Source organism: Aethalodelphis obliquidens, unplaced genomic scaffold (genome assembly GCF_003676395.1).
Source record: "Aethalodelphis obliquidens isolate GAN/ISIS:26980383/991018 unplaced genomic scaffold, ASM367639v1 scaffold14, whole genome shotgun sequence".
Classification (NCBI taxonomy): domain Eukaryota; kingdom Metazoa; phylum Chordata; class Mammalia; order Artiodactyla; family Delphinidae; genus Aethalodelphis; species Aethalodelphis obliquidens.
In genome coordinates, this window is record NW_020837958.1 from 2,612,418 (window position 1) to 2,637,463 (window position 25,046).

General features: G+C 41.5%; 1 protein-coding gene across 6 annotated transcripts in view; it reads left to right on the forward strand.

Moving 5' to 3' along the window:
* AGBL2 (AGBL carboxypeptidase 2) overlaps positions 1-24,576 on the forward strand; it is a 44,056-nt gene extending 19,480 nt beyond the window's left edge. For 4 of the 6 annotated variants that reach the window (XM_027114704.1, XM_027114700.1, XM_027114701.1 and 1 more), the window contains 12 exons: positions 132-239; positions 5,298-5,451; positions 7,267-8,049; positions 9,820-9,976; positions 12,014-12,140; positions 12,682-12,782; positions 13,829-13,959; positions 17,244-17,310; positions 19,022-19,147; positions 19,655-19,762; positions 21,781-21,864; positions 23,409-24,576. In XM_027114704.1, coding sequence (XP_026970505.1) covers positions 132-239; positions 5,298-5,451; positions 7,267-8,049; positions 9,820-9,976; positions 12,014-12,140; positions 12,682-12,782; positions 13,829-13,959; positions 17,244-17,310; positions 19,022-19,147; positions 19,655-19,762; positions 21,781-21,864; positions 23,409-23,582 — 2,120 coding nt within the window. In that variant the 3' untranslated portion in view covers positions 23,583-24,576. The remainder of the gene's footprint in view (positions 1-131; positions 240-5,297; positions 5,452-7,266; positions 8,050-9,819; positions 9,977-12,013; positions 12,141-12,681; positions 12,783-13,828; positions 13,960-17,243; positions 17,311-19,021; positions 19,148-19,654; positions 19,763-21,780; positions 21,865-23,408) is intronic. The other 2 variants (XM_027114705.1, XM_027114706.1) reach the window with 2 other exon arrangements.
* Positions 24,577-25,046: the final 470 nt, after the last annotated feature.

A 25,046-nucleotide genomic window follows, 5' to 3' on the forward strand; every position in this document is an offset into this window, starting at 1 on the left:
TTCCACCCTACTAGCCATTTGAATAATCATTATTATGATTTCATGTCAGTCTCATAAAGTGCCTTTTGTATTATTTCTTTTTTTTTTTTTGTATTATTTCTTATTTTGTACTTTTTAATGTCTTCTTTCAGAATGGGTTCCACCTCAACCAGAATATTTCTATCAACCTACAGGAAATGAAAAGGCACCAAAAATTGTAGGAGAAGAAAAAGGCACAGTTGTCTATCAGTTAGATTCAGGTATTGTCATCACACTGAACAGTGAGTGATTAATCATGTGGTCATGATTAATTAATTAATTAATTACAATAAATATATTTTCTATAATAAAAGTGATTTTCAAAAAGTCATATTTTAGTGATGAAGAAACTGTCTTTTCCAGACCAACCTGAGTGGGAGCCCTGAAATTCATGACCAATCAGTTTTAAATTTTCAATCGTTTTTTTAAAATGTTATTATGTTTTCTTAATAGTTCTGAGTCCTTTTTATAGCTTCTTCCTTGTTATTCCCCTTCCTGAAAATCAAATGTTGGATCTTTGGGTAATTTGCTCTTCTTTTCTCCACCTCCTGAACCATAGTGAGTATTTTGTAGTATGTGCATATGACTGTCATTTACTCTGTGGTTTCCTGCATTAATTTGCAGGCATCCTAGCGGTAGAATTTCTGTCTTTTATAAAAATGTTCAGGACACTGTACCCAACAACAAAATACACATTCTTTTCAAGGGCACATGGTAAATTCCCCAGGATATACCATATACTAGGTTGTAAAGCGAGTCTTAATACATTTAAAAGGATTGAAGTCGTACAAAATATATTGTCTGATCACAGCAAAATTAAATTAGAAATCAACAACAGAATGAAATCTGGGAAATCTACAAATATTTGCAAATTGAACAACACATTTCTAAGTAACCCATGGGTTATAGAAATCATAAGAGTTCAAAAATATTTTGAACTGAGTGAAAATAAAACAACATATCAAAATTTATGAGATGCAGCCAAAGCACTGCAAGGTAAATTTATGGCTTTAAATGCCTGTATTTAAAAGGAAGAAAGATCTCAAATCAATTACATAAGCTTCCATCTTAATAAATTAGAAAAATAAGAGCAAACTACATCCAAAGTGAGCAGAAGGAAGAAAATAATAAAGATAAAAACAGAAATCAGGGCTTCCCTGGTGGTGCAGTGGTTGAGAGTCCGCCTGCCGATGCAGGGGACACGGGTTCGTGCCCCGGTCCAGGAGGATCCCACATGCCGCGGAGTGGCTGGGCCCGTGGGCCATGGCCGCTGAGCCTGCGCATCTGGAGCCTGTGCTCCGCAACGGGAGAGGCCACAGCAGTGAGAGGCCCGTGTACCGCAAAAACAAAACAAAATAAAACAAAAACAGAAATCAGTGAAATAGAAAAGTAATACAGAAAATCAAACCAAAAGTTGGTCCTTTGGAAACATTAACAAAATTGACAGAACTTTAGCCAGATCAACCAAGAAAAAAGGAGAGGAGACACAATTTATAGAAATCAGGAATGCAAGGGGACACAAGCATCAACTCTACAGAAATCAAAACAATTACAAGGTAATGCTATTAATGACTTTATGTCAGCAAATTAAACAACATAGATGAACAGGAGAAATTGCTAGAAAAACATATCAAAACTGATTCAGGAAGAAATTCAGATTATGACAAAGAAATTGAATTAGTAATTTAAAATCTTCCTGCAAAGAAATCCCTGGGCCAGATGGCTTAACAGGATTTGTTTGAATTGTACCAAACATTTAAAGATGAAATAGCACTAATGCTTCAAAACTTTGAAAACAGAGGAGGAGGAGGAAACACTTCCCAGCTCTTCTTATGAAGCCAGTATTCAAAGCCAGACAAAGACATCACAAGAAAACTATAGATTGGTGTTCCTCATGAACATAAATGCAAAAATCCTCAACCAAATACCAGCAAACCAAATTCAACAGCATATGGAAAGGATTATATACCATGACCAAGGGAGATTTGTTCCAGGAATCCAAGGGTGGTTCAACATAAGAAGATTGATGTGACACAGCACATTAATACAACAAAGGGAAAAAAAACACAGTCATCTCAATCAATGCAGAAAAAGCATTTGACAAAATCAGGCCTTTCATGATAAGAACATTCTGAAAACTAGAAATAGGAGAGAATTTCCTCCGTTTAGTAAAGGGTATTTATGGAAAGGATGAATCAACTTCAAACCCACTAAAACAGCTATAACAGCAATACAGACAATAACAAGTGCTGGGGAGGATGTGAAACAGATGGTAATAGTAACCTTTAAGGCAGGAAAGATATATCATGTTAAAGAGAAGTAAGCTAATAGATAGTAATGATCAGAAAAGAAATCTATTTTATTGGAGGAGGAACATGTACCAAGTATAATTAGTAGAAATGGGATGTGTTAAGTCAGTGAAATCAGGGGAGGTTTTTACAGAAAAAAACTGTAATAGGAAGGAGGGACTGCAATGTGTTTACATTCCTACAACTAGAAAAATAAAATGAGCCAGTTTTAGCAGAGAGGACCCATCTGAGATGTGGTTACACATGCTCCGCTCCCAGTTGCCTTGATTTTGAGCTCTCGTTACTATTTTGGCAAAAGCTGGTGAGGTAGAAAAGGTGAAGCAACTCATAGTCTACCTAGCTCCACCTTATGGAATGTCTGAGGAGGAGCTTGGGAGACTTTAAACTCAGATCATAAGTCAGTAGACTTGGGTTATAAATAGTAGGGGTTATACTGCTCCTGCAACCTCAAGAAATTCTTGGATATTATAAGCCTGTTTCACCTCTCGTTGACTTTGCTGTAGTCATTTTCAATAAATCAGATGACCATGAATCGCCACCGCTTCATCTGTTCTATCCAGACATATTTCTACAAAGGAGGAAACCCTGGGATTGAGAGATCATTCTCCTGATATGGCAGCTTTTGTGAATTGTCCTTATTGTCCTGTTACTACACATTTGTGGCAGCTGTCTTGATCTTCTTGTCCTTTGGATTCATCAAGGAGAGTTGAGCCCACACTGTTGGAGGAATGAAGAAACAGAAAACTGAGAAGATGGGGCTCCGGGGAGAATCTGGGAGTTTGTTAGCTTAGGAGACCTAGAGCAGCCACTTGCTGTAAGGATATTGAGGGGAAAATAAGAAAGAGGTTTTGTTATTGAAAAATGTTACTGTGGGCTATGAATTGGATCATTTGTTTTGTTTTGTTTTTTTAAATTTATTTTATTTTATTTACTTTTGGCTGTGTTGGGTCTTCGTTGCTGTGCGCGGGCTTTCTCTGGTTGCGGGGAGCAGAGGCTACTCTTTGTTGCGGTGCGCAGGCTTCTCATTGCGGTGGCCTCTCCCGTTGCGGAGCACAAGCCCTAGACATGCAGGCTTCAGTCGCTGTGGCTCGCGGGCTCAGTAGATGTGGCGCATGGGCTTAGTTGCTCCACGGCATGCGGGATCCTCCCGGACCAGGGCTCGAACCCGTATCCCCTGCATTGGCAGGTGGATTCCCAACCACTGCACCATCAGGGAAGCCCCTGGATCATTTTTAAGTTACCTTAAAGACTAAAGAAAATATTGAAATTCCTATATTAATGACATCTGGTTGCCGATCTGTACTTTGTGGTTCCATGAAGAGATCGAATAACATGGGTCCCCAACTCTTAAATGGATTTACTTGTACTCCTGCTGCTGCTTCTGTTTTTACTTCCTCTGTGCTTTCACTCCTTTTTATGCTCGCTTTCTCCTTTGCTTTCATTTATAATCCAAATATTTATTCTCTAAATCTCCACAGTGGCAAGGTTGCGTATAGAAGCAAAAGTCATCATAATGTGAATATACTTACTAATGAACTGACTACTTATAAAATCAGACCCCATACATGTTTCTGTTTGTTTAATTCTCGTATCTATCCTGCCCGATGGTCAGCATCTTTGCTGGTATCAGTCACTTGTTGATGGTGGTTATTGTTAACATCTGACAACATAATGCAAGTACAGTAAAAAATTAATTGCAAACTGAAATTATCCTGGGACTTCCCCGGTGGCATAGTAGTTAAGACTCCGTGCTCCCAATGCTGGGGGGCTGAGTTCGATCCCTGGTCAGGGAACTAGATCCCACGTGCATGCCGCAACTGAGAGTTCGCATGCCACAACTAAGGAGCCTGCGTGCCTCAACTATGGAGCCAGTGAGCCACAACTAAGGAGCCCACAAGCTGCAACTAAGGAATCCGCCTGCCACAACTAAGACCCAGTGCAACCAAATAAATAAATATTTTTAATAGTGAAATTATCCTTACAAGAGATGCAGGATTGTATGAAGTTGATGAATGTTAAAGAATTGCTTGCACCACTGCAAAGCCATTGACAACTGAGAATCTAGAAATTTTTTATCAGTTAACAGTTAAAGAGAACATCAACAAAAGATGACAAAATAGATTCTTCTGGACACAACTGATAAGAACAGTGTGGTACAAAGAGAGTCCTTGGGAGAACTGTGGGTCCTAAAAGAGTTTTGCAAAAGTAACTGCAAAAAATCAAAGGTGTCACATGGCATTCTCACTGAATTTGTCTGAAAAATTGTAAGCCCACCAAAAAAAAAAAATTAACAATTGATTCTTTGTTATTCCAAGGATTAGAAAGAGGTTGTGATTATAATCTAAATTTTCCTAAATAAAATAATATAAATTGTGTAATGTTTTTTGTTTTAGCTCAATGTTAAAGAAAAAGTTTCAATCATAACCTTTTCTTTTCACTAATTACTGATATTTTGATTCCCCTCTTAGACAAATTGCACTCGTGCCAGTTCTTCTCACGCTTCTATTTTTGTTATATTTAAATCTGGAATGATATACCAAACAATGACATGGAGTGTACTTTATTTTCTCTCTTTTTTTTTCCCCCTTTATCTTCTTTTTAAATTAATAAATAGGTGCTATTTGGCTTTTTGTTTGTTCTTGTAGAATAAGACTGCAAATGTTTTCCGGTGCTCCACTTAGAATGTAATTTTTTGCCAGCATCCTTTTAAATTAGAGTTTAAATGGGTATAAGCAGTATTTGAGTTGCCAAGGGTAACCAGGTAGCAAAAGGAAGTCCTCTAAACTACTTAAAGGTCTTCAAATATATACATTTTTAAAACTTAAAAGTCTCAGCAAGGACAATTGAAAATTTAAATACTCATTGTTCTTAAGCTAGAATAGTGCTGAACACAGAGGGGTTCAATTAATATTTGCTGGATAGATGGATTCTGAGTGAAACTTGGACTGAGTATGTCTGTCTCATCTGCAGTGCCCACCGAAGATTCCTATTTCACCAGTTCCAGAGTGGGAGGCAAACCAGGGATTATCAAGGAACTGGCAGTCACGTTGCAAGGACCAGAAGATGATACTCTACTGTTTGAATCAAGGTTTGAGAGTGGGAACCTGCAGAAAGCTACTAGAGTGTGAGTAACAAAGAGGAATTTCCCAAAGGGATGATGACTGAAGTGACTGAGAAGTGTCTTCAGGAATCATGTTAGCGATCAGGAGTGTTTTTGTGAAAGAGAAAAGTGATGAGAGGTGATTGTGAGGACGATGAAGAAGAATGGAATCATTGTGACTCATACTTTTCAGAATGAAAATTTATCTAAATTATTTTTTCTACTTCTGAAAGAAATTAGTGCGCATTTGAAATTTGCATTGTTGACCTGAAATAAACAGACTGTCAGATATTTCTCCAGCAAAGATGCGTTTATTCAGTATTGGCAGAGAACTGCAATTCAGGGTCTGCAACCACGGGGGACGCCACATGCAAGTCCCACGCTACAAGAGAGGGAGAACACTTTCACTGAGAGGAGAAGGAAGTTGGGAGGGCTCCAGTAAACAAAGGGTCCGTGGCTTTTCATTGGCTGAGTCCTTGCCAGGAAGGAAAAGGAGTCTTTTTTTCTTCCTGTTGGGCTCTGCTTTCATTGCAGGGCATGAGAGCTCCCTCTTCTGGTCTCCCAACTCTATTTAATTGGGTTTCTGGTTATTAATTTTTTACAGTCTCAATAAAAATACCATAAAAGTTGCAGTTCTATAATCATACCTCCTGGATGCAGCAACTGTTTATAGTTTTGTGTATATGCATTAATTTTCTCTCTCTCTATAATATGTAATATACACAAATTATATATTTTTAAAAATAGGAAAGTGGTATACATACTGTTTTACATGTTGCTTTTTTCCACTTAATAAAATTTAAATATTTTTCTATGGCCATATCACAGATATTCATATTGTCCTATTGTATGGATACTCCATACCTTATTTACCTTGTCCCCAACTGATGGGAAATTAAGATGTTTACAATATTTTGCTTAATGAATTAATACCCTTATGCATTTTTTTTTTTTTTTGGTCGCACTGTGCAGGTTGTGGGATCTTAGCTCCCCGACCAGGGATCGAATCCATGCTCCCTGCAGTGGAAGCGCAGAGTCCTAACCACTGGACCACCAGGGAACTCCCTGCATTTATATTTTTAAGTATTTGTGGTTTTATGAGATAAACTCTAGAAATAAAATTGTTGGTTCAGGGTTTGATCACTTCAGTACCGCTAGTTTTTGCCCATTTGCCCTCCCAATGTGATTTCAGTCCCCATCAACCGTGTGTGAGAGTGCCTGGTTCGCAGCACTGGAATGTTGATGAGATGGAGGGGGAAAGGGCATCCTATTTTAATTTGTACTTCATTAATTATGCATGTGGGTGAATATCTTTCCATGCTTTTTGGCATTTGTATTTTGTCTTCTGCAAGTTCAACAAGGTGAAAGCATTCCAGAGATGCCCCCTCATCTTCAAATAAGTGAGAATCAGATATAAAAATAGCACAGAGGGCTTACAGGTCTCCTCTACAGTGATGATGTCCAGGATGTAGCTAACAGCCAACATGGGGCTCTGGCTTCACTACTGTTCAGTGTATTAAAGAGAAATGTGTTGAAGTGGTTAGAAACTGCTATTGGATACTCTCAAAAGATACCAAGAAGCTCACAGTGCTCCCAGAAATGCTGTGCAGCAGTGTAAGGTTTGAGATTCTTCCTGTCCCACTCCGAATAAACTTTCTTTTCCCAAGTTCCTTCTAGCCTAATACGTGAGTTGGAAAACTAGAGAAATAAGAAAATAAATGTGTGATGTAGCAGGCTTTTCTGTTGTAATAAGATCTGTTTTTACCAGAGGGAAACAATGTTTGTTTTTTGAGGGGCGTGTGGAGTTATAGAGATATTCTTCTGTGTTCTCTATTACAGAAACACCTATGAGTATGAACTCACCTTGCGAACTGACCTCTACACGAATAAGCACACTCAGTGGTTTTATTTTCGAGTTCAGAACACCAGAAAAGATGTCACCTATCGCTTCACCATCGTCAACCTCCTGAAACCCAAGAGCCTTTATACTATAGGGATGAAGCCACTCATGTATTCCCAATTGGATGCCAGCACCCACAGCATTGGCTGGAGGAGAGAAGGAAATGAAATCAGGTACTATAGGAGCAACACGGATGATGGGCAGCAGCGCTTTTACTGTCTCACATGGACCATTCAGTTTCCACATGACCAGGACACTTGCTTCTTTGCACACTTCTACCCATATACGTACTCTGACTTGCAGTGCTTCCTCCTGTCAGTGGCAAACAGCCCCGTCCAATCTCAGTTCTGCAAACTCCGAACTTTATGCAGGAGCCTTGCAGGAAACATCGTCTACCTGCTCACCATCACCAACCCAGCCCGGACCCCTCAAGAGGCAGCTGCAAAGAAAGCTGTGGTCTTGACTGCCAGAGTGCACCCTGGGGAAAGTAATGGCTCTTGGATTATGAAAGGCTTTTTGGACTTCATCCTTAGCAACTCCCCAGATGCCCAGCTCCTCAGAGATATCTTTATCTTCAAAGTGGTTCCCATGTTAAATCCAGACGGAGTGATCGTGGGGAATTATCGTTGTTCATTGGCTGGAAGGGACTTGAACAGGCATTATAAAACTATTCTGGAGGAGTCTTTTCCTTGTATCTGGCACACCAGGAACATGATCAAGAGGTGAGGCCTTTATCTATTGGTCTTACTCTGAACGCTGTCAGCACTATCTGATGGCATGAGATCTCTTCTCATGGCATAGGAATCGGGTATAGCTTTATGGACAGTCTTCAACGTTCTCTTTGCAGCCACTTGGGTTTGTTCATTTTCAAACTTTAAATCATGTCTTATCTTTGGGTTGAAACTGAACATGCGAGATTTCAGCTAGAAGCATTTCACTTATAAGTGAAATGATTGAATGGAAAAGGTCAAAAGTCAAGGAGTTCATAGGTCTTCATGATGAGACTTGTGTAACAGTAATAATAATAGTAGTACCTAACAATTAGTGAGTGCTTATGTACGACAGGCAGTATTACACATGACCCATTTAATCTTCACATTCACCCTGTGAGGTAGGCACAATCAATATCCCCATCTTGTATATGATGAGGAAATTAAGGCCCAGAAAGTTTAAGAAACTTGCCCAAAGTCATAGAGCTAGTTCTCTGGTTGCAGAGTCTGAATGCCTTATTACCATCTTATATTGCCTCTTATGAAGAATGAATAATAATGGGACTTCCCTGGTGGCTCAGTGGTTGGGAGTCCGCCTGCCAGTGCAGGGGACACGGGTTCGAGCCCTGGTCCGGGAAGATCCCACATGCCGTGGGGTACAACTACTGAGCCTGCGCTCTAGAGCCCGTGAGCCACAACTACTGAAGCCCATGCGCCTAGAGCCCATGCTCCACAACAAGAGAAGCCACTGCAGTGAGAAGCCTGATCACCGCAACAAAGAGCAGCCCCCACTCACCACACCTAGAAAAGCCCGCGTGCAGCAACAAAGACCCAATGCAGCCAAAAATAAATAAATAAATTTATTTTTTTTAAAAAAAAGAATAATAAATCAATCTGCATTTTCCAAGCGTATATAAAAGCAGTTGAAGCCTATGATAGAATAGCACCCGCCTTAAAGGAGCTTCCATTTCGCTGGGCATGCAACTGCAGCAGATACGAATATGTGAACGCACGCACCTTCTCACCATATCTGTGTGAATGGCTGAGAGTTGTGTTGGGTTGGTAGGCAAAATGGCTAAGAGCATATATTGGAGTCAGGCAGGCCTGGGTTTGAGACCTGGTTTTACTACTGGCTGGTTCTGTGACCATGGAAGTGATTTAACCTCTCTGTGCTTCAGCTTTCTTATCTGTAGAATGGGGATGATAATACCTGTGCTGGGTGGTTACTGTGAGGATTCAATGAGATAATCCATGTAATCTGTTTAGCACAGTACCCTGCACATTGTAAATGTGGGGCATTATTGTTACCACCACCGTCATCATGGAGAAGGTGTTTGGAGGTGTCCTGGTAATCAGGAAACAAAGAAGAGCTGAGTCTTAAAGGAACTAGCCCTGGAATGTCAGAAACCAAGGCTTTCTTTGGTTCTTTCCCCTCTCTACCTCTCTCTCTCTTTCCACAGTTCTGCACCAGAGTGGGCTTTCCTTTAGTAGATTTTCTCCTCTTTCTTGTCAGCTTATGCAAGGCCTACCCATCTCCCCTTTCCACATCCCCTTTTCCATCAAGTTCCTCTGGCTGGCAGAGGCAAGGAGTGTTGGTGACATGTTTCCAGCAGGGGCTGAGGTTGGGCATAGGGTCCTTTGAAGGTCATTAGGGGCTGAAATTTTCTTAGGGGGGAAAGTATCAACAGACATCCTTAAGGAAGAGACTCCAAAGGATCCTTGGTCATGCTCATGCCCTGTATATCCACTCAGTTCTTTGTTTGCCTCCCCCACCCCCAACAGACTTCTTGAAGAAAGGGAGGTTCTCTTGTATTGTGATATCCACGGCCACAGCCGTAAGAGTAATATCTTCCTGTACGGCTGTAATAACAATGATCACAAGTTCTGGCTTCACGAGCGAGTCTTTCCTTTAATGTTAAGCAAAAATGCTCCGGATAAGGTAAGCATGTAAGGTAATTTTCTGTCCATTGACTAAGGGGGAAGGATAACTCATTGCTTCCTATATGCAGTGTTTGATTTGCCACTTTTATCTCTCCATTATCTTGGGTAAATCCAAGCTACCTGGACTTCAAGAATTTAGAAACGTGTGGCTTTAATTACTCTGTGTCTGATGAAAAGATAAGTAAAATGTAGTGTATCCACACGATGGAATGTTACTTGGCAGCAAGAAGAATTAAGTACTGGTGTGCTAGGACACGGATGAACCTTGAAAACATTACACTAAGTAAAAGAAGCTAGACACAAAAAGCCACGTATATGATTCCATTCTATGAAATGTTCAGAAGAGGCAAATCTATAGAGACAGAAAGTGGGTTAATGATTGCCTAGGGCTGATGTGGGGAGGATGGCATGGGGAGTGACTGCTAATGAGGGGTACTGGGTTTCTTTTCGGGGTGATGAAAATGTTCTAAACTTAGGTTATGGTAATGGTCGCACAACTCTGTGAATGTCTTTAAATCACTGAATTGTGTGCTTTAAATGTGTGAATTTTATGGTATGTGAATTGTATCTCAATAAAGATGATTTTTTTAATTGCTCTAGGCACAGGTTCAAACTGTTAGTGGTAGAATTCTCTATCATCTTTCATCCTGTGTTTGGCAGTGGAAGAAGGGACTGAAGGACAAATGCTAATATTGCTAACAGCAAAATGCTAATATTATATGAATCTCCACAGAAACGTTTATGTAATACAAGATCACAAATAACTGCAAGATATTAAAGGGCTAATAAAAACAACTTAAAAGCCTTTAATAGTTGGCTGAGTAACAGCTCTGTGACAGTTGTATCTGCATTGATTTAGAAGCTGGTTTTCAACATCATAAATAAATTCACAAAATGTAACTGTCATTGGAAAGAAGAAATTAGGCTGGATTCAGAAAAGTATTTAAATGACAGTGTAAATTTTCTCACATAAAGATATAGGACAAATATTTTGTCTCTGCTACTCTTATCTGTAAAAACAAAGAAGAAAGAAAAAGGAAGCCTTTTTTCCTTCTGCCCTTTATCCCTCCCTCCCTTCTTTCCTTTCTTTTTCCTTTTCTTTTTTCAATCTTCCTGTTTTTTCCGGGGATCTCTTTTCTTCACTTGAAATCCCATCCGGAACCTAGCGTTTAAAACAATGAAAAGCAGCGCTGCGCTAGTTGAAGTGGGTGGAGGGAGGGCTCAGTACCCTGCCGTCCTGTGTCCTCAGTTCTTGCAGCAGGAGCGCCCTGGGGCTCCTCGGTAGAACCTCTGGATTTCAGAGAGCACACTTCAGAAATCACTGGTAGTGAGACGCCTTCCAACTCTAAAGCATTTTCAGCAGGACAGGATAGGTTGGGATAGTTGCAAAGTATATGTTTACAGACTCCAAGTGAGGAAAGAGAATTGGGGCGGTCATGAAAGACAGTGGAGGATATTGAACTCCAAGCCAGAAGCGTTAGTGATGAGCAGCAGAAGAGCTCTAGGCAGAGGCTGTAGGGGCGGGGCACACACAGCTCATAGAAAGAGGGCAAATGCAGCTAGACCCAAGGGTTCAAGTTGGGGAGGGGTAGAAAATAAACCTTAGAAAGGCTGGCTAGTGCCTTGAATGCTAAAGTAAGCCAGCATTCCCAAACAGGCCCTCAAGGAACCCTAGTCCTGCAAAATGTCCCTGGGGACGGTGGCGAAGGAAAGGAAGCGTTCATGAGCAATGAAAATCAGAATATACTCTCTCCCGTTTGGAGGGTCAGCGTTCACAACAACATATTAAATGCTCTGAGAAGTCCCACAGAGGAGGCCTGTTTGGTCTTGTTAAACCTTCTCCCTGACCAACAGAACTCATTTTTTTCCTCTGTTACATCTAGTAACATCTCTTAGAATTAGTATGTTATGGAACATACGTTAGGAAGTAACATATAGAACCCAAGGGAACCATTTTTTTAATTCATATTAGTGAATTTAGACATCTTAACGTTTGCCAATTTATAATTAACAGAGGGCTTGGATTTCTCTTTAGTTCTCTTTCCATAGTTGTAATTTTAAAGTCCAAAAGTGCAAAGAAGGAACAGGACGAGTCGTGATGTGGCGGATGGGGATCCTAAACAGCTATACCATGGAGTCTACCTTTGGTGGGTCCACCCTGGGTAAGCTCTCTTTTGTATATCATAAGCCGGCATGGCAAGGGGACGCCAAGCAAAGCACTGGGGAGATGAAATCTCCTTGAATGTTGGGGAAATGATTGACCTAGAAGATTTTCTTGTCTGTGCCTTAATGTTAAATTTGAGAACCCAAAATATGAGTGTGAAACGTAATACCTGATGGGGCAGTATAGCATAGTTGTTGCTCAGGCCCTGGAAATCAGGCAGGTCTGGGTTTGAATTTCCGTTTACTGGCAATAATAATAGTACCTGCATTACAGGCACTACTTAATGAGGCAGTGCATGTAAAGCACTTGACATAGTGCCTACCACAGAGTAAAGCCTCAGTAACTGTAGCCATCATGATTGTAAACTTGTTCATTGTCAGAGATTCTCCTGAATCAAACTAAAACTAGAAGGAGAGAGACCCTGTCCAGAAGCGTAATATTCTAGAATCATAGGTGGTGTTTCTAACGAGATATTCCTAAATGAGATTTGCATTTGCTCATTAAGATTTAATAAGAAGTGTTATGGATTTTTTCCGCAGGCAATAAAAGAGACACTCACTTTACCCTTGAGGATCTAAAATCCCTGGGTTATCATGTCTGTGACACCCTTCTGGATTTCTGTGATCCTGACAGAACCAAGGTAAAAATGGGGTTTCAAGAAATATGGTGATGTGACTGTGATCGTTTTCACGTGGGTCCGAAGTCAGCCCAGTGGGATTACAGGCAATCTTAATTTTCCTCTTAATATTTTTCTGAAGTTTTTCTAATCAAAGAAAATAAGAAAGCCCCCAGCCTGCAGTCTCAGCAAACAATAAGACCTCATACTTCCCCAAGAACAGAGGCCATGGTGCCACCTTCCCTTCAGCACACCTCTCCCTCGCTTCTAGGCTTAGCTGTGGCAGCACCAATTCTTACTTCCCTTCCTCCTATTTCAGAAAATCAGGTGTCCTTTCTCTTCTCCAAAACTATCCCTGTCCTTCAAGCACTTGCCAACCTCCCCTGGGGCCTCCCTGAGGTCTTGCCTCAGTTACCTCCTCTCTTTTCTGTGCCCTCAGTTTTCTCCTTTTCTTCTTCCCCTCAACTGCAGATGTTCTCAAGCTGCCCCCATCCTAAATACAAATGAAGGCTTCCTTTAGCCTTGTTGCTCCAGGAGATTATTTCTATTTCACATCACCACTCGCCTTCTTAAAAGGGAGCGTGTACTCATGGTCTCTAACTCGTCTCTCATACCCCCTCTGAAATGTCGGCCCTGGGAACACATGACATGCACCACTCTGGATGCAACTGTTCAATTAAAAAATACTTAAAAGACACTTTGACCTCAACATAGGGCCTGTTAAATCAGATTTGCCATAGGCCAAATTCTGAACAACCCCATTCTAACTTTCCCTACTCAAAAAAATAAAATAAATCTGACCTTTGCATTGTTCAAGAAGTGTATTATTGGCTTTAGCCAGGGAAAAGTGACTAAAGCAGTGTTCACTGATATTCTGCCCTAAAAATGCTGCTGTCTGTTCTTACAGCTCATGTAACTTATTGTTAACATGTCCTTAGTAGCAGAGGTTACAGCTTACTCATCTTTAAGTCCCCAGCAATAAATAAAGTGCCTTTCAGCGTATACTTAGTAAATATCTGATGAATAACTAAATGAATAATCAAAAATAGTTCTTTTTTTCACTTCCATAGTTCATGCAGTGTCTAGCAGAGCTTAAAGAGCTCTTACAACAGGAGATCCATAAGAAATTCAAAGAACTTGGACAAGATATGGATTTAGAAGGAAGCTGGAGTGACATCTCTTTGTCTGACATTGAATCCAGGTAACAAACTTCATTTCAAAGAAAAACCATAGGGGTTCTATATATATATTTTTAATTGTCTTGCCTGCTCTGTTGTTTTGTTGGTTTTGAACCTCAGGTGCAAAATATTGAATAAATCACGGCACCCTTGAATGCACTTCATTCCTTCAACAACTATGTATTGAGTGCCTGATCTTTGACAGCCTCTCTTCTAGGCTCTAGAAGGCGTGAGGGAGATTGGCAGGAGGTTTGTGTAGGGCCTCGTAGGCAATTGTGAAGCCTTTGTCTTTTACTTCAAGGGAGATGGAAAGCCTTTGGAAGGTTTTAAGTGCACAAGTATCGTGACCTGACTTAGGTTTTACTGGGGCTGCTATGTGGAAAAGAGATTGTAAAGAGGAAAGGGCTAAGCCGGACACTCATTAGGAGGCTCTTGCAATAATACAGAAGAAGGGTGATGGTGCTTAGGGGTGTAGCAGTGTTTGGGGGTGTGGGAATTGGTTGGATTATAGATATATTTTGAAGTTTCACACATTAAGATTTGCTTATGGATTGGATATCGGGTATGAGAGAAAGAGAGAATGACTCTATAATTGGTTGGATGGAGTTGCCTTTAACTGAGCTGGGGAAGATGAAGTGGGTGGAGAAGGTTAGGGGGGTGATGAAGATCAGGAATCTAGTGTTGGGCATGTTGAGTTTGAGGTGTCTAATAGATGTCTAAATGGAGATATGGAATAAGCAGTTGAATATATGAGTCTGGAGTTCAGTGTAGAGAGGTCTGATGGAGAGAGTCATCGTGGATAGATGATATTTAAACCTTAAGTGTGGCAGATATCCCAAGGGAGTAAGTGCAGGTAGAGTAGAGAAGAGGGCTGAGTCTGAGCTGGGTACCATAGCTGTAAGAGGTTAAAGAGACCATGAGGAGCCAGCGAATAAGACTAGGAAGGGACCAGCACGGCCAAAAGAAAACCAGGAGAGTGATTCTTTTAAAGTAAATCAGATCGTGTCATTCCTCTGTTTAAAACACCTCAGTGGCTTCACCACTTCACTCAGATACAAAGTCAAGGACCCTACAGTGGCCTACAAGGCTATAGGATCTAGCCATCTGCTACCTCTGTGACCTCCACCCTCACCCTCTCACACACTGCTACAGCTACACTGGCCTTCCCGCTCTACCTCAGGGCCCTTGCACTGGCAGTTCCAACTGCTCTCCCCCAGATAATCACAATGCTAATTCCTTCACCCCCTTCAAGTCTTTGCTTAAGCGCCAGCTTTTTCAGTGTGGCCTCTACCCTCATTACTCTAATATTGCAGCTTGCTCCCCTGCCTTCACCCTCCTGCCATTCCTCAACCCCTTTACATGCTCTGCTTTTTTCCATAGCGTTTTACCACCTTCTGTATCATTTGTCATTCTATATCACTTATGTCTTTGTTGTGTCTGTTATTTATTGCCTGTCTCCCCCTACTAGGGTGTACGTTCCACAAAGTCAGAGATCTTTGTTTTGTTCATCTCTGTATCTCATTTACTTAGAACAGTACCTGGCACATAGGGAGAGCTCAATAAATATTTGTTGAATTCATTTAGTATGTAGGATCTCGGGCCCACTCTAATAGTCTCCACAGCTATTTTAGGAAGCCCCCAGGTAGGGGGTGGTTATTTCACAGGTGTGCCAGAACACCTGCTACTGGAGCTTACCGCCCCAGCTGTCCCCAGTCAGAAGGTTTCTGGTCAGGGCATGGCGGCCTTCTGCTAGAGACTGCACTGTAGTCTGTGGTAGAAAATGGGAAGGGGATGGCTCGCCCACCCACTCTATGTAGCACATTGATTCTGGGTCCTAAAGTAGTTCTGCTGGCTGAGTCTCCCAAATGTCTCTTTAGGAACCTTAAACCAGACCAGCAGCCCAGGTAGTGTGTCCCATTCACCACGTCGCCTCTTCCACTCTCCCAGAATCCTTTGCCTAACTCTCCAGGACCACTGCATCAAACCCTCTTCACTTTCAGCCTCAAAAACAAAATGCCCCCCGCATATCAAGTCATACATATAGGGCCCAGGGGGACCAACTCAGAAGCATCCTGACTGCATTCTGACAGGCTCAGCAGGGATACTCTGAGGCATTTAGTTAAGAGTTATTGAAACCAATCTGCCAACCTCTGCACCAGCCTCCATGGGGCTCCTCCTATCCATTCACATGGTTACACAGAAAAGCAGACTTGTGTGCAAGCCCAGTTTGAGTTTGCTCTGTGTGCACGTACATGATTTTCGACATCATCTGGGGTATACTGCATCTAATGTTTTTTTTCCCATTTGTTAAAGTTTTCTATTACCTCTGAAAGGGACTTCAGAGGCTATTATCTAGTGGCCTCAAAGGCTACTCCTCAGACTGGAAAAGCCTTGTGAGAACAGGGAGTTGGGAATTAGATCAGAGAAGAGAGGGCTTTCTTCCTGCTGCCTTGCTGTGGGGCTCCTCATTGTGCACTGATGGGAGGGCGGGGGAGCCTGAGCAGAATGAAAGTGCTGAGCAGAAGAGTGGTTTGAAGTGCTGTCTTTTCCCAGGAGATTTGAGTTTTGTGCCAAGACGTTTTTTTATATATGGGGACGTGTCATAGAGCGCAGCTTTCAGTTCTAGCCAACCACACCCCAGGAAAGGGGAAAATATAATGACACAGAAGCAAAGGACATGATGAAGGAAGAAAGGGTGGATTATCTGTGTCTTCATTCCTCCTAGCCTTTGAAGAAAAGGGGAGGGGACAGTTTGTGGGGAGGACTTTAGATCAATCTAGATGTGCTCCAAAACTTTAGAAGGGGGAATTGGGGTGATAAAAGTAATACTCCTAATCTCTGACCTACAGATTCTTTGTTATTAAATATATCTATTTGCATATTCAACACATTTTTGAAGAGTACCCAGTCAGATCCTTGCTCTCTGAACTGGTAGTGCCTAGACAGGTATGAAGGAGACAAAGCCCCTGCTTTCAGACAAATCCCAGTCCCCTGCTGTTCTCCAGGGCCGCTCATTAAGAATCCTACAGTCTCTCACAATCACTGCCAAGGGCAGCTTTGCCCATCCGGCCAGTGTTTATTTTGCCACTTGGTTCATCTCTGTTTCCTGTGCACTGCCTGGCATGCAGTAGGTGTTCAGAATGAATGAATGGATATGCTTATCAAGAATTCTTAGTAATTGAAACACAGACAATGAGGGCAAATAGCAGACTAGGTGTCCTAATCCCATGCTGCTGGTCTGCTAGGCGTTTTACATCCTAGACATTAATAACAGGTATTTCCCTTTTTCCTTTCCTTTTGGAAACAGCACCAGTGGTTCTGACAGCTCCTTCTCAGATGGTCTCCCTGTTCACCTGCTGAACACAGCAGATGAGGTAAGATTATAGAGACTCTTGCACCCAGAAAGTAGCAGCCTAAAGAAAGCATGACACTACTGGATAATTTGGAAGAATTTTCAACTATCCCAAGATCTGCAGAAAATACAGCAGTAACATCCTAACTGGTTACCCTGCCCTGGAGTCTTTCATTTTGTCCTTTATAACTTTCTTTTTTAAATCTAGGGGGGAAACATGCGAGAACTTCATATTTATTCCAAAATTAATTAAAAGTGGGGAAAAAAAGTTTAACTAAAAGTGAAACCCACGTTAAGAGATAGAGGTTGTTAGAAATGACCCAGAATTTCCCTGGTGGCGCCGTGGTTAAGAATCTACCTGCCAATGCAGGGGACACGGGTTCAATCCCTGGTCTGGGAAGATCCCATATGCTGGGGAGCAACTAAGCCCCTGTGCCACAACTACTGAGCCCGTGTGCCACAACTACTGAAGCCCGCTGCCTAGAGCCCGTGCTGTACAACAAGAGAAGCCACCATAATGAGAAGCCCGCGCACCGCAACGAAGAGTAGCCCCTGCTCGCCACAACTAGAGAAAGACTGCGCACACGCAGCAACAAAGACCCAACGCAACCAAAAATAAATAAATAAAATATAAACAAAATTTAAAAAAAAATGACCCATACTTTTTTTTTTAAATAAATTTATTTATTTATTTTTGGCTGCACAGGGGCTTTTCTCTAGTTGCGGCGAGCAGGGGCTCCTCTTCGTTGCAGTGTGCGGGCTTCTCATTACGGTGGCTTCTCGTTGTACAGCACGGGCTCTAGGCACACGGGCTTCAGTAGTTGTGGCATGCGGGCTCAGTAGTTGTGGCTCACGGGCTCTAGAGCACAGTAGTCGTGGCACACGGGCTGAGTTGTTCCACGGCATGTAGGATCTTCCCAGACCAGGGCTCAAACCTGTGTCCCCTGCACTGGGAGGCAAATTGTTAACCACTGCGCCACCAGGGGAGTCCCACAAATGAGCCATACTTTTTAAAAAATGTTTGTTTACATGGTCTTAGGTAGTTTTTTTATATTTCCATATATTAAGTAATTTTTCTTCTGCCCCATCTATTAACAGACTTGTTTTTCACATAGATGGTATAAGAGCTTTAGAAACAGCAAAATGTTTGTTGTGGTTCACTGGGCACCTGATTTCCTAGTTGCATTAAGAAGTATTTCATCATAGGGTGAGTTTAAGGCTGTGTCAGAAGGAACCAGCCATATCAGACTGGACCCTACAGTTTCTTCAGCTGGATTTACAGCAGCATCAGAAGCTTCACCACACCATAGGTACCTGGAAAATTAGTCCTGAGCTTCATTTGCTTAATTATTAAAGCCACCCTATGGTAACAACCAAACTTTATCTGTTAAGCACACATCTAATAATCAGTATTATCTGTACCTGCCAATATTGCCATAAGTAATGTGCTTTCAAATTTTATATCACAGATATTTGTTTATTGGTATAGGTGCCCCTTTGGCAGTATATCTATAATAGGGGGATTTGGACGGTGTTAAGTGGGGAGGGGTCTCTGGTAATGAGGTAACTGAACTGTTTTTTGATTCTCCAAACCAACAACAGTTCAACACTGTGAGGGCACACATACTGGGTTAGCCATTGCGTCTTGAGTGTTGTGTGAAAAGAGTGCTACATGTGGGTGGGCATACCACTGGAATCCTCAATGGCTAATTTCTCTGTACTTTCTGGAATAGTTGAATCAGAAGAAGAAGATGTATAAGAAGAAAAAAAGGAAGCCACTTCAGTCTAGGAAACAGCGAAACAAACAGTATCAGAAAAGTAATTTGATGCAGGAGACAAAGTTAACAGAAGATGCCCCCGTAAGAAAGCTCTGTTGCCTACTTCTACTGTCCAGTTAGAGTTTTCTACAGAGGGAGCAGGACAAAGAGTTAAGGTTTACTCTAAACCAGAAAGGGAGTGGGAAATGGGGCAGGGGGAAGTTTTCTATTTGGATTTCAGAACTCTCCCATGGGTCCTCTGGATATCCCTAAGCAGATTTCAGCTTAGCGCACTATTCCTCCACTACACTCTAGCATAGCAAGTCTGGGTTTCCAAGTCTGGATTTCCAGAGGAAGGAGATGGTAATGGAAAAGTGGTGGCTAGAACTAGACCAGAGATTCCAGGTGGCTGAGAATTCAGGCCTGGTCCAGGCTAAGGACACTTGGATACCTCCTTCCTGCCTGCCACGCCCACACCATACCCCCTGCTTTCTAAAGATGAAAACGCTTTCAGAGGTGGGAGTTTTACTCTTGGGTGAATTGGGTCAATTATGAGTTGATTAATTGTAATAGAGCAACTGAAAAATATTCTCTTTGCAATCCTTCTAGGAAGGGGCAGGGTTTGCTTCTACTCTGCAAAAGCAGCCTGCTTTTTTCAAAAATTCAGAGAATACCAGTTCTTCAATGATGAAAAATGAAAAACCAAGGTTGAATGAGGTAGTATTTTTGCTTGACCTTTGTGTTTTTTTACTCACTCATGGAAAATTTATTAAAAACCTTTTTTTTGGTAATATGGTTAAAGTGTACAGCATGATGATTTGAGATATATATATATATATATATATATATATACACATTGAGAAAGGATTGTCACTGTTTAGTTAATTAACACAACCTTCACCTCAAACAAATATTCACTTTTTTTTTTTTTTTTGCTGAGAACTCTTAAGTCCTACTCTGTTAGCAAATTTAAATTATACAACACAGTACTGTCAACTATAGGCACCATTCTATACATGGTAACCTTCACACCTCATTCATTTTATAACTGAAAGTTTGTATCCTTTTACCACCCTCTCCCTATTTTCCCCAATCCCAAGCACCTGGCAGCCACCGTTCTCCTCTCTGTTTCTATGAGTTTGGATTTTTATTTTAGATTCCACGTATAAGTGATACCATGCAGCATTTGTCTTTGTCTGGCTCATTTCACTTAGCATAATGCCCTCCACCCATGTGCATATGTTTTGTTGCAAATGGCAGGATTTCCTTCCTTTTTAAGGCTGGATTATATTGTTTGCAAGTATTTTCTCCCATTCGATAGGTTATCTTTTCATTTTATTGATTGTTTCCTTTGTTGTGCAGAAGCTTTTCAGTTTTAGTCTCACTTGTTTATTTTTGCTTTTATCGTCTTTGCTTTTGATGTCAAATCCAAAAAATCATTGCCAATGTCAAGAACTTTACCCCCTATGTTTTCTTCTAAAAGTTTTACAGTTTGGGATCTTGCATTTAAATTTTTAATCCATTTTGGGTTGACTTTTGTGTATGGTATAAGACGGGGTACAGTTGAATTCTTTTGCGCATGTGGATATCTAGTTTTCCTAGCACCACTTATTAAGGATACAGTCTTTTCCCCCACTGGTTATTTTTGGCTCCTGTGTTGAAAATTAATTGACTATATATGCATGAGTTTATTTCTGGGCTCTCTATTCTGTTCCATTCTTGACTTTTTGTCACACAGAGTCTCTGATTTTTCCAATTAGTACGTCTCTCTCAGAGGGTGAAGAGTGCAATAGCCCTCTGTCACTCTTACTGTCAGTACCACTGGGAGCAGGGGAACATTAAAATTGGTGGGGACACTGACACTGAAGTCTGATATCCCACATTGGTGAATTGTGATTTTATACCCAAAACATAAGAGCTGGCTGCTTTAACCATCCATCCATCCATTCAGCAAATTGTATTGTGTAACTACTACACGCCAGGCTGTCTACTGGATGCTGGGAGTGCAACATTGAACAAAACACTATCCCTGCCTCAGGGACCTTAGGGTCTGCTGGGTATTTTAACAAGTAAGCAGGAAGCCACATACAGAGTAGGATGCAGTAGGAAACAGAGGAGACAAGTTCACCCAACTTTTAGTACTTTGGAGTGTGGCTGTAAAATCCTTGATTCTTTCATGTATAACAGTAGGTTTGGGTACAATAGTAGCCAAATAGGGCGCACGAGGCCCTCCTCGTGTGGAATGCTGCCCTGTGGTTAGGGATGATAGAATAAGGTCCCACCGCATTACACGGAGGAGCCCGCACAAAGCACAGCCATCTCTGTTCAGTATTGAGGGCCATTCGGTGTCTAGTGTAATAATGGCAAGAGCACAAGCTATGGGGTCTGTCTTGAGTTCCAACTCCATCCCCACTATGTAGTTTTCCGTGAGTTACTTAACCACTCAGGGGCTCAGTTGCTGCATCTAAAATGTTGGGGTAATAATATCTACACATAAGGTTGTTGAGAATATTCAATGTGAAACCGTGTGTGACGTGCCTGGCATATGGTAGGCATTCAATAAGTATTAGTTTCCTTCTTTTCTTCAAATTACTATTTGTTTGTGTTCTGCCTCTCTTTTCATGTTAGAGTATCATAATGAATCAACATGCATGTATAAAAATTACTCTGTGTGTTTTCTATAATCACACTTGTCCAAGTGGAAAATTTAGTGAGAATGTGTTCATTTATTTTAGTTAAATGGAAGAGACAAAGGCACCTCCCTGGGCCCATCAAAAATGACCACCTTGATTTTGACTAAGAATAAAGAGAGAATGCAGGTATTTCACCTAATATATGTATATATATGCCAGCAATTAATTTATTTTTCAAATGTATTATGTGATTTGGAGGGGTGGAGATCTGCAATCCACACAGTATCACCTCCTTGGATTTGTTCTGCTGAGGTGAACATCTAACATAGTTTGCACTCTCAGGCTACAAAACACCTGACCAGCCAGGGGCATTGCCCACAAAGTACTGCAGGACGGAGGAAGCCCACCCAGGGCTGAAAGCTTGCCGCGGAGAATTTAGTTTCATTTCAGTGAACATTTGTTAGGCAGCTATTATTTTGTAAATCCATGGCAACATTTCAGGTAAAAAGTGATGGTGAACGCAGTGGTTCTGAACCCTAGGAGGTGTTAACAAACCAGGGTGCCACCATCAGTTGTGAGGGGTGTTTCACATCCACTGTTACAGTGATGGTTCGGTACCGAGGTTTGTGAACGATTTGCTTTTTTAAAATAATAAGTTAGAATGAATTCCTATTTATCCCTATAATAACATCTCTCTTGCTCCTTTGCACTTGCATATTCTTTCCTGAGAGGGAGGAAAAAGAAGTAAAGAAACAGCTGGTGAGCTGTGGTTTCAAATAGCCCTGATTGTGTCTGCGGGAAAGTGCTGTTCACCTGTGTCCGGGTGGAGCAAAGATTGAGGACCACTGGATTACTGTAGGTGCACTAGGTATAGAATAGATGATTCTCTCAAGGTGAAGTCCCTGCCGTCTTCCCAAGTCTGCTGCTTGGCAATTCTCAAAATGATGCTCTCATTTACCCGTCAGTATTTTACGGAGGACCTACTATGTGTGGGGCCCTTTGAAGACTGTATGACATGAGCCCTCCCTTAAGGCCGTGATCCTCTAGGAGGGGTAACAAGATAGATAGTCCAACCACCATGATATAACAGAAACAGAGCAGTGAAAAGAGAGATGTAGATAAAGTCAAATCAAAGAGGATTCTGTCCTGACACACTGAGAAGTGATGACTGTCCTCTTTCCTCATACAGCATCCACTGCAGGGTGTCTGTGGATGGCTAAAACCGTATCCTACCACTGAAACATGCAAGCTAGGCTGTGACATGTAACCAGGGATTCAGTTGGACACAATGTAGTAGACGAATGCCATCCAAACCTTTACTTTTACTTCATTTTCTTTAAATTTCTAATTTAATGTTTCTGTAACAGAGATGTAGGCATTTAAATTCCGTGGCAGGTCAGATAAGCAGAGTTTAAAAAACGGGACAGTCTCCCAGCTTGTAAAGTAAGCTCTTCTCTTCCTTTGCGTTATGTTTCTAGACAGCTTATAAAATGCAGTCCCTAAACTTCTCAGGGCAATTAAAATATTGCCCATGGACCTTTCTTTGGCTATCAGAGGGACTAGGACAAATGCTTGATTGGTGCCTGCCCTGTAACAACGCCAGCTACTTTGGTATTTGAGGGGAAATGCAAATACTTCTCACTGACTCCTGCGAAACCAGCACCAACCCTAACTATAACTTCAGGAATTGCAGCATCAAGTGGTTCACCTTTTATGTCTTGTTTGCACAGAGAGAGAAGCCAGGATTTACAGTATCATGCTCTCCAAAGAGAAACACAAACCCCAGCCAAGAGCCAGCTCCAGATACGAAGCCAAACTGGTCCAGGAACAGATATCCTGCCACAAAGGGAGGCCGTACGACTGCGGTGGTATACCCATCCTTGCACATATACACCTACCCATAGGGTGCCTGGGCCATGCCACACAGGCGCTTCCTTGCTGTGTTGTGGGTTAGACACATTTTGTAACGAAGGGATTTGTATGCTAGGGAATTACGTTCATTTGTGGTATTCTGTGTTGTGTGTTCATCATGCACTGTCCTCACCCCAGGTGCTTACACTGTGTTCATGCTCTCAAGATGCATACCTCACAAACTAAATTATTTTTTCATAAAATGAAATTTTATTGTGATGTATCCAAAAGCTTCCCTTATCAGAAATTTGAGTGTGTGCTCGTGAAACTACAACACAGATATACCTCAGTTTAACCAATAGATATTCTCTCCAAAATTATGTGCAAATCAATTTTAAAAGTGCAAACTCTGTTTTAAACGTATTCTGGGAGTTTACTGTGTTAAAAGTCTTGTGTCAAAGCTTTCTAGTGTTCAATGATTAGTCTGACTGGGGTATATCAGGTTTGCTCAGGGTGAGGTGTTCCCACATAGAGAAAACAACTCATGTACTACCTGGAAGTCAATGTTGCATATATTATGTTCAGCATTGTTATGTGAGTTTTTTAACCCATTGATTAAAATTCTTTCTCTCCCACAAATTGTTCCCTTTGATTGGTTAACTGCATAATCTTGTGTGAATAGATACTTTAGATTTTCTATCCCTCGCAAGCACCAAGCACCATCTGCTGGCTACAGCCTGCATGTCAACGTGCAGGAGTCACGTTAAACAAGGGTCACTCCAGTTCATGCCAGGCCTCCTGTTTTGACTTTACCTGCTTCCTTTCACATTGGATTGAAAGTTTCCTAGTACGTTTTTTGTCATCACTTTTAAACTCTTTCAGCCACCACCACTACCTAGATGACTAGAGATTAGAACCAAATGGCAACACATTTTATTATAATCCCAGTGTCTGTGTCTTTTTTTTTTTAATTAATAGACTTTATTTTGAGAACAGTTCTAGATTTACAAAGAAATTGAGGAAATAGTACAGAGAGTTCCCATATACTGCCCACCTCTCCCCACACACATTGTGTGTGGGGGTTTTTTTTGGTTTTGTTTTTGTTTTTAATTTATTTATCTATTTATTTTTGGCTGTGTTGGGTCTTCGTTGCTGCACGAGAGCTTTCTTTAGTTGCGGCAAGCAGGGGCTCCTCTTCATTGCGGTGAGCGGGCTTCTCTCTGTGGTGCCTTCTCTTGTTGTGGAGCATGGGCTCTAGGCACGCGGGCTTCAGTAGTTGTGGCACGTGGGCTTAGTAGTTGTGGCTCACGGGCTCTAGAGCGCAGGCTCAGTAGTTGTGGCACACAGGCTTAGTTGCTCCGCAGCATGTGGGATCCTCCCAGACCAGGGCTTGAACCCGTGTCCCCTGCATTGGCAAGTGGATTCTTAACCACTGCGCCACCAGGGAAGCTCTGTGTATGTGTTTTTAAAGGGAATATCTGCCCATGCTCTTTACATAGGAGTTTGCAAATGGCCTT